Raw genomic sequence first — 10,307 nt, forward strand, 5'->3', positions numbered from 1 at the left:
TACACGACAAGTTCCCAAAAAGAATCAAGACGAACTATGGGTGAGAGTTGACAGTTTTATATTTTATGGACTTTACCTCTCCTTCAAGTTAATTTCCTAACTGGAATTAATATTTGTTTGCACAACCGTGGTTACACTATCAGCACATGTCAAAGCCTCCCAAAGAACTGCCTAAATATATTACGCAAAATTATCTTTTTTGCACAACCAAACAGCTTCTTCAACTTGTATTTGACCTGATGAATTTAGTTGTGCACACACGCTATTTCTTACTTTCAATTGCTGGTCCTTGGCATCCAGTTCTTTTTGCAAGACATCTATCACCTGTGTCCTTCCCAGCATGACTTCTTCCTTTTCATGGAGCTTCTGTTTCAAGGCCTTTAGTAGCTAGCAAAAAAACCCAAACCATTAAGCAATCAATAAAGGAGTTAAAACTTTCAGAAGAGAAAGAAAGAGACTTACCTTTATTTTCCCAACCAGACATCTGAACCGTGCCACAGAGGTTAGTAATTACATGATTCCAAATTCCTATATCTAACTAAATCAAAGCAAGCTTGAGTTTCCAAAGCAACATACCTGTTCTAGGTCAGCACTTGCATCAGATTTAGCTGCTAACTTAAAGAGCTCCTGCTCATGCTTTTCTCTCTGTGCTTCCAGTTCCTTTTCCTTTTCCTGGATAATATTTTGAAACACACGTACCTAAAACAACATAGAAAGTAAATATGAAACCAGTCCACAACAGGTAAGTACACTGAATTGTCTAACTAAAGATACAGCAAGATAACGTATTCTACCTTAAGTCTGAATTTTGCTTCCACTTAACAGTAAATATACCAATCAGTCAGTGACTAATGACATCAGTGGTATACGCAGATAAACCTCCAACTTACAGAAAATTTGTCTCAATTCCAAAATAACAAGCTTTAAATGAGAAGCATGGTACTGTTCATTTTTGTTTAATAACACAGATCTTCACCTTTCTTTTTTGGATGCCATTGTCGTGAGACTTCTTCATTTCTAAAAGATTGCACTGATCATGTTCATTTCCAGCAAGTTTCTGTCAATGAAGCCCAAATGGCAACTTTGAAACCTAGCTGCCTTCTCCTCAACAACTTGTGTTCTACCTCCAACTTGTCTTACAACTTTTATAAGAACTGGATATAATTTTTGGAATCTCACTACTGACATTTTGAATAAATTCACATAAAGTCCTACTCAGGTTTATATCTGAGTGACGACACTGTGCTTACCAAAATGGCTTTTACAGTCTTAACTGTTCGTATTTTCTTTCTTTCTGTATCAAAACTAACTCTCTGTATGCTACTGCACAGGTGTGGTCACGTTCTGGATCAAAAGTACCATTTTTGTTACAAGATAAAATAAACTCAGACATCAAATGATGTGGGAAATACCAAGATGAATAGTTTCATACATGGTAGAACTCAAACGCTGAGAGATCAGGCACATCACATTAAAACCAGAGATTTAGCTTCCAAGGGAGTTGGAAAGGCCTGGCAACATCAGGGAATGGGTAGCATGCTCCCTAGTTCCACCCTTGGGGGTTTTTTTTAAGTATTATTTAACAAAGTTGTTGTTTGTCTTGGCCTGTTAATCAGCTGCTAACTTCTAGAAAAGTTTCCCATTAAGTACAAGAAAAGTTTCCTATTAAGTACAACAAACTACTTCAGCTATTTTTCAGTCAGGAGGAAAACACAATTTTTTTCCATGCTCTCACACTAAAAAGTGTGCCAAATAGCTCACTGTGCAAGTGAAAGTGATCTGCCAAATAGCTGTTTGTGCCAAGAATGATTACAATAATCCAAAACCACCACCACCCACTGCATGTGTGCGTTTTTGCACCTTCAAATGTAGTGCTACATGAGAGATGTTTGCAGATTCAAGGAGAATTCTTCACATGTCATTTCACTTACACACTAGCTCCTCTGTGCCCAAACATCAGCCACATCCTTAAACTCCTTTCTTGCATAAAACTTTCAACTTCAATTATCACCAGCACAAACCACCTACTGATTCATTATTCTCATGTCTCATGATCACCACACAGATCTTTACTCAAGAATCATCCAAAATTAAAAATGGCATTTCTTAACTATCGAGATGGAAACACTACAGGCAAGATACCACTTCTTCCACCAAAGAATGTAAATATTTTTACAGTGTGTTTACTTACATTTTCCATATATGTAGCTTCTTTTCCTTGGAAACGCTCTCTTTCTTTGTTCTGAATATTTTTAAGACTCTCAATCTGTTCCTGGAACAAGCTACATTTTTCTTCACTATCTCCAACCTTCTTGGTAAGGTTCTGAACTAGAACCTGCATGCTTTGTAGTGACGATTCTTTAACAGCCAGCTGATTCTTTAGAATCCAAATCAAAAGACAGTTAAAAGAATGGGCCCAGAAAAAAGATAAAGCAACCATCATGAAGCCACCTCCTAGCCCCTCCCTCAGTTAAAACAACATTAAATTCAAAATTCAGGTTTGGTTTTAATTTGAACGAAATTTGCCAACGGCTTCTGAAGTCAATAATACTACATAAAAATGATACTGACAGAAGTAGTAAATATATGTAGATCTACTAACAGAAATGAAAATAATCAGGAAATAATTTTTATTCACATGAATAAGTGCAGAGGATTTGTGCTTCAGAGAAGGATCCACTGTATAACGCATCAGAATTCAATGATTCCTTGAAACCTCTAGGGAGATTTTATATTTGAGCTGCTAATATACCTTCAATTCTTCATTGGGCAAGAGTATTTCATTGGCAACACCACTTGATCCACATGCTATCTGTAAATCGATGATATAAGCATCTCTTTCAGCTAACTTCTTTTCTTTCTCTGCCAGCATGGCATCCATTTCAGTCCCACGACAGCGCTGGGCCTCCAGTTCAACACTCTGAAAATGAAAAAAGACAGCATTGCTTGTAACCTGTACTTGCACCATCTACAGCACAGAAGAACGGTTTGCATTAGTTCCTTACTGTCTGTGTCAGGGTACTGAAAAAATTACAATCAAATTTATAACCTGGTTCAATTTTAGCTGTAATCTTTAATTACTGAGTCTTTCTCTCTGAAATTCTGCAGCATTGACATTCTTGCCACTTTCCACAGTCAACAGTCACGTCCACTGCACAGAACAGCTGCAAACCATAACATGAAATCATTCCTTGCCTACATTTCCTCCTGTTATGACTTATTTTTGCAACAAGAAAAACCTGAAACAAAACAGCATTTTTGTTCAAAATACAAGATTTAAATATAACATTAACCCGCAAAGTTCATATTTGTGTATCCTAATGTATTCATTTCCAAACGACTACAAAAGCATATTTGAGGATTTACTGCTCACTGGAGACCCGATGACAGAATTCTCGCAGCATTTGCTCAGACAGATTGTAGTACATAACCTTCTCTGTCTACTAACAGAAAACTCTCTCAGAATATCTGTTTAGTAATACAACATATAATTACATACATAACTATATTTAAATAAATATATTTAAACATAATCCTACACCACAAATGTGAAAAGCCATGCACTTAGCATCATATAAAACATCACCTTTTTTTGTAACTCTTCATTTTTTTGTGTGATCTGGGATTCTAGTTCTTCAATTCTCCTCCTCAGTACCAATATTTTCCCACGATTTGCTGCAGCATTTTCCTGATCACCATCTTTTGATGTCTGCAAAAACAGGGAGTTTTGCATTCCATAAATAGGTAACACCCAACTTCCACACCTCTACCTATTCAGATAATACTGGTGAGGAAAAAGTGGACTCTACTAAGGGTTTGTGTTTCATTTATCTTCTATATTACATATTCCATGTAGAAGCCAGACAAAGCAGGCACAGAATTTATATCAAGCTTGTAAAAATCTTCATATTTAAATTATTAATGATAATTATTGCTGCAAAGTGGATGGGAATGTGCAATAACTGCATTCATTTCCTCTGGTAATCGTAACCCATATAAGCTGGCAAGTGTAGTCCATATAACTCAGAGGGAAAAAAAGGACTATTGGGAGGAAAAAAAGTGTAAATTAAACTGTTCCTAAGCAAATGGTTCCAATCAGAATTTCAATAGTTGTAACTATTGGGTTACAGAAATTATTTGCCATTGCAAAAGAAATCAAGTGCAGTTGTTAAGAATATGTTTCATTAGCAAAACAGATCGGAAGCATAAACAGTGCATCTCCGTGAGGACACCTAGGGACTTCCACAAACTGATCTGTTTCTGTTCACTTTGAGCATACCTTAGCGAACGTCCTAGAAACAGTAAAGCCTCACTAAAGTTATTTTAGAAACTGTATGAAGTGAAAAGATGCTGTTTTGAAGAAAATCAAGTCTATTCATACAACTGGGCTACTAAAAACTGACCTGAGAATCTTTGTTAATGGTAAAACACTGGCCATTTAAATGAGACACTCCTACACTTAATTTACGTTTTGCTACCAAGGATATTTTTATATTTCCATTTTTATCTTGGACGTTACAGAAACAAGTTAGTTTTTCTCAAAAACTTATCTTCTCGATTCGTGTGTTAAAAGTTTGAGTTGCCAATAAGATGAAGATCAGTAAGAATTTTTTTACTTAAGCAATTTGAAAGGAATGTACAATCTTCTAAACTTCTATAGAAAGATAAAACAAGAATGAAATAAAAATACCCAGATGGACTGACAGTATCCACACAATCTACCCTGATCCTAATCTGACTCAGCTCAAAATCTGAACTTAAGTTCCAGATTTGAGTCCAGCACGTCCAACTGTTTACAGCTTTACAGAAATTACGTCTGCTTTACAATGTAAGAACACTTACCTTTTTTTGTTCTGCTTTTGCCTCTGAGCCTCCTGATACTGATAACTGTTTCTTAAGTTCTTCCAATTGTGAGGTTAATGATGCAACCTTGGCTTTGTTTTGCAGCTTCAACTTGGAAAGTTTGGCATCAGCAGATTCCTTCTCCTCCTACAAACATCAAAGTCATGAAGGACTAAATTAGCTACATGAATAACTGCATCCTTCAATTCTTTCATTACAAAAGAAAAAAAAAGAAATTTGAAGTGATTAGCAAAAAGACCTTTCCCTTGAAGAGACATTATAATGTCACATGCAAAAAAGTCTACATACACGAAACAACCTTCCTTTCATTATTTAAACTTTCTACACATGATTATTATTATTGTACAGAATCCAGGGCATTATAATGTTAGAAATGTTCCTATTTTTTTATAGCAATACAAATTCAGAGCTTGATTTTTTAACAAAAAGAGTTAACTTTAATTTTTTTTAATGCAAAGACACCTTCATAATACTATAAAAGCATATTTCATTTTGTTTAAAGAGACAACTTAATTTACAGTAAGTTTTAGAAAATTCAATACTTTTAACACTTGCCTGCTAGTGTCCAGAGAAGGCTTTTATTTTTTTTAAATATAAAAATAGTCTCTTGCAGGAACACACCAACCATATGACTGTTTAAAAAACAACAGAGTAAAGAACAGTAACAAACCCTCAGAATTCTTCAGGATATTAGATATAAATTTTTTCTAGTTCCTTCCTTCCTAATGCCAGTCAAAAGCAGAGGACAATATATAATAGCATTAAGAGTCAGAACATTATACAGCAAAGAGTCATTTGTAGTGGAAGCAGAAAAAAAAAGTTATCTACAGAAATTCAGTTTGAGGTAAGCTGGCATCTCACCAAAGTCCAGTAATGATTTGAATGGTATTTTTCCCTGTATTTAGCCTAAAATGACCAAGCACACCTAGCTCTCGGAAAAATCAGTCTGTCCCTTGCAATTACTAAGTGCATCTGCTCAGGCAAGGAACACATGTAGCCTGTGTAATACCCAAACCCAGTTACAATTTGGAACAGAAGATACAGTGGCAAAATGCAGCAATGCCCAGGAATTGTGACAGCTAATTGTGACCAAGGCTTCTTGCGTTCCTAGAGTTGCGACAACTCCCTATAAGCCTGTATCGACAAAAACAGCTCGTGCTAAACAGGACTGAAGAGTTTTTATAAACAGCCTTTTTGACAAGAATACACGCACAGTACCTTTAACTGAAGATCTTTATTTCGAAGCTCAGCATCCTTCTCTCTGACAAGCTCCTTTAGCTGTGTAACCAGCTGTTCAGTACTTGCCAGCTGTTCAGTCAAATCTGTCACCGACATGCTTCTTGCATCTTGTGAGCCTGCAGCCTTCAGACATGAAGTATAGTTTGAACAAACAAAATGGTGCAGACAATACTGCTTCTGCAAGAAGTCTTCAAGTTGTGTTTGTTTGGGTTTTTTTTTTAAACATTCAGCAAATCTTATTAGAGTGTAATACTAAAACTTACATATATTGTACGTACCTACACCAGACCGATTGATAAACACATGAAATTATAAATCTTAGAAACTGGTTTAGGAGCATTAGTTTGCAATACAGCAAAACCACCAAAGCATCCTAAGTATCTTAAAACTGAATCTCCTCATTTTCTGGATTTGCACTGTAAAAACCAGTAGCGTTACTGAACCTAGTGGCAGTAGAATATTGATATTGAACACACTATACACAAAAAATACACTTGGGATAAAGCTTATGTAATTCCTACAGATGTTTTCTTAAAGCAAGATAATCATAGTGAGAAGGAATACAGCAGCTGTGTTACATATGAGAGATTAAATATCAAGTAAACAGGAAGCAAGAACCCAACCTGACTTTGAGAGTCCTAAAACTAAGTCATGGTAAAACTAGTTAAGCAACTTATTTACGAAAGAGCAAATACATACAATTAGTATATCAACAATTAAAGATTCTCTATGTCAGAAATTCTTAAGAAAGTATTATTTTAATAGTAATTCAATACTTACTACTGTTTTGGAAGGAGAATCATCTCCACTACCCCATTTCCACATAGTTTCACAATGGCTATGAAAACATAAATGAAATAATACCATAGTAAGTATCAGTGACTCTCCAATAACTGTAATTAACTTGCACTTCTCCCTAAATATTTCACTGTAAAATGCTTTAAACTGATTCAATTGTTCAATTCTGACAGCACCTCTGATCTCTACCACACTACTAGTCATTGAGAAATAATGAAATTATGTATAAAACATGCATAATATGCCTTTTCTGAAAACAGCTAGTCAGCAAAATGTCAATACTATCAAAGATAATCTGAAGAAGTCTTCAAAGAGTAAATGCCACAAAGCATTGTTCAGCATAGTTGCTTCTCCCACATATAAATAGAAGATACAAACCACAAATAGTTTGCTAATATTTAACCTGACCATAAACATTGCCTGCCACTGCAATGTAACAGAGATTGTATCAATGCATTTTTCTATAAAATCATAAAGACTAAAAACATTAAAGAACATTAAACTGGTTTAATTGCTGTGTGACTGCTGTATATCTGAAAAATATGAGTGTTGCAACACTTGAGGTCACTGATCAGTATATAAAATGCCTGCGTCTGAAACCCCAGGAACAGCAAGTGTTCCTTGCTGTTTTTGCTCACAATCAAGTACCACAAATTTCTAAATGGCATCAATTACAGTCCCTGATCACAGATAGCTGTAGCTTCCTAGTAAACACAAGTATAGGCCATAATAAGGTTTTAAAAAGCAAAATCCTAAAGATTTAGGCAGCTCAAACAGTGACAAACTTGGTCGAGAAAAAAAATGGGCAAAGTCTATAAAATAGCCCATGTCATAAATTCCAAATTGTGTCTTGGAGACATAATCTTAAGAGCAGACAAACATATCTTGCTCGGCCTGTGGATGACATTCCACACAGCAGCATGAAGGGAGAAGAGAAGCTGTACCTGTTCTGTAATTTTCACTCTCAACTAGCGACATCCAGGGGAAAATAATCTGTCCTTTCTAATCTGCATTACAGACTTTTGAAATATGCATACACAGATCAGCCCTGAATTTGGAAAACAGTTTATGATTAAAAATTAGCACATAGCTTGCCTTAAAGTACTAAAAGCAATTTATAATAAACATTAGCACATAGCTTATCTTAAAAAGTATGCAGTATGATAGCAGAGGCTGCTTTTAAAGCTGTTCATCATTTCAAAGCTAAAACCAGGAATCACAGACTGCAATCTATGGCCTACATTATCAACCAGGCAAAACTGGATTATGCTAAGAATCTTTTATAACATTAAAATCAACAAATGACCCATGGGCTTGGGGATCAGAATTACAGAACTTGTAAGTAAAAACCCCTCTCATAACTTCTTCAGAGCCATAACATCGAATCTGTTCTCAGTGAAAAGCTCATTTCCAAATACATAAAAGGGTTACCCAGGTACAAAGAAGACAAAATGACTCACTAGATGCAACGTGGTGGTGCCTTTGTATTTAATTTATGAATATTTTAGTTCATTTCCAGCTCTGACTGATGTAATCACTTTTGCTCACTTCATGTGCCAGCATTCCTACCTGAATACTTTAACTGCTACTTTCTGATGTATTTTTATTTACACCAGGGACACTAAACATTGAAAAGTTTTCCAAATCAAGAAACAGAGTTTGTTTCAAACCCAAAGAGTTTGTTCCAAACATCCTGGACCATCAGGCATCGAGCATAAGAGAAGCAGGGAGTACAAATTATCTGCGGCTACTCTTTCTGAAGTTTTCACAGTGACAGATAATTTTTCTTTCCCCTGGAAGTTCAAACCGCTCACCCTCACTTTCAAGGTTTCACATCACTTCATCATTGCCAGTACCTCATCCTGCTCTTCATCTTGCATATTCCACTGCGTTGATAACCATTCTTTGCCATCCACTATGCATTCATTTCTGTTAATCTCTTCTTCACTGAAGAACAGGCAGGATAGTTGAACCTTCCACAAATTCCACGAGGGAATTGAGAACAGAGGCCCACTTAATTTTATGAAACAAGTTCCCTCTGATACTCAAAGTACAACTAAGGTTTCGGCTCTTATCGCAACGGAATGTTACCAAAAAGAAAAGTCCAATGGCAGCTTTGCCTTCATACTTGTCTATTCTGTTGTCCCAGCACTAGCTGCAGCCAAATTCAGCTAAAAAAACCCTAATCATTTGAGTAGTTTCCAGTCTACTTACTCCTCTGAGTCAGATATCACAGGGCCCAGCACAAGGGGCACTAAGGGGCACACAACAGCAGACAGGACAGATTTCAGCAGCAGCTCATCCTGAAGGGGTCACAGAAGTCCCAAAGCTTGAGGGCGACCAATCTACATGGTAAAATATTGAACTGCATTGTTACAAATACCTATTTGGATGACTACCCAGGCAGAGAAACAGTCCACTGACTCCCACAGAACTACTCATGTTTATCTAACTTTCCCCGTATCTATTACCAGAATCATTTCGATACGAAAAATAGCTTCACTGAGCAATCAAATGAGTTCTCATGATGAAGCTATCAAGGTAGGACCTTTCCCCCTTCTCTTGCAGAATGGCAATGGAAGAAAACACTGAGGTAGAATTCAGCTCCTCTTACTACCAAGGAAAGTAACAGTAGTCCCCCTTCCCCTCTCTTCCACAAGGCTATAGCAGGAAAACAGACAATAGCAGAAACGTGTAAAAACTCAGGTAAGTGTTTTATTATTTTAAATCCATTTCCTAGAACAATTTTCTGCTTTAAATACGCACACTGAAAGAAAAGTATTTTAATGTAATTAGTTTCTTATTGAGTCCATGCATTTTCATTTGCATCCTTGTTTGACAGCTTGCCAGGATGTTGCTGCTTCTGCTGAAAAAGCTAAACTCATTTTCAAACGGTCTGTGCTATCTATGACTTAAAAGATCTTGGGTAAAAACTGCACAAACATATGACATTCAGCAAAGCAGCAAGAGCACTGAAGCCGTGTTAATGAAACCACAAGCACTCCGTAAAGTTAATATAACGATACATTTATATAGCTATTTCTTGTGTCTATTACAAACATATTTCTTGATAACATGGACCACATTTTCCTCTTAAAAACACTATACGAGGGAAGTACTATTTTGTAACAGTGCACCACTGGAGAAGTAACAGATCAGTGCAGAGCTCCCAGTGCAGCGCAGGTGCATGGGCAGTGCAGAGAATTAGCCCTTTCAGAGCAGCCGGGTGCAGTTCCTCCTGCCTGGTGCTTCTGTAGTGCAGCGCTACCAGCAGCCTGTGACTGGAGGTGCAGGACACACCCCCCCTCCTTCCCCCCTCCGTTTTCGGCGGAGCTCCCCGTGGTGAATGCCTTAACCGCGGGGAGCCCCACGGCGGGGAGCACCTTTTAGCCCGGTTCAGACGCAGG

The 10,307-nt window shown here is 36.9% G+C and overlaps 1 protein-coding gene across 1 annotated transcript in view; it reads right to left on the reverse strand.

Moving 5' to 3' along the window:
• The window catches only part of LOC104625126 (centromere protein F-like), a 44,482-nt gene extending 37,549 nt beyond the window's left edge, over nt 1-6,933 (reverse strand). The window contains exons 1-8 of the mRNA XM_010292672.1: nt 6,883-6,933; nt 6,082-6,225; nt 4,843-4,989; nt 3,587-3,709; nt 2,753-2,920; nt 2,192-2,377; nt 577-699; nt 274-387 (exon numbers count right to left, since the gene is read on the reverse strand). Of these exons, the coding sequence (XP_010290974.1) occupies nt 274-387; nt 577-699; nt 2,192-2,377; nt 2,753-2,920; nt 3,587-3,709; nt 4,843-4,989; nt 6,082-6,225; nt 6,883-6,927 (1,050 nt within the window). The 5' untranslated portion in view covers nt 6,928-6,933. The remainder of the gene's footprint in view (nt 1-273; nt 388-576; nt 700-2,191; nt 2,378-2,752; nt 2,921-3,586; nt 3,710-4,842; nt 4,990-6,081; nt 6,226-6,882) is intronic.
• Nucleotides 6,934-10,307: the final 3,374 nt, after the last annotated feature.

The sequence above is a fragment of the Phaethon lepturus genome, unplaced genomic scaffold (genome assembly GCF_000687285.1).
Source record: "Phaethon lepturus isolate BGI_N335 unplaced genomic scaffold, ASM68728v1 scaffold15968, whole genome shotgun sequence".
NCBI lineage: Eukaryota > Metazoa > Chordata > Aves > Phaethontiformes > Phaethontidae > Phaethon > Phaethon lepturus.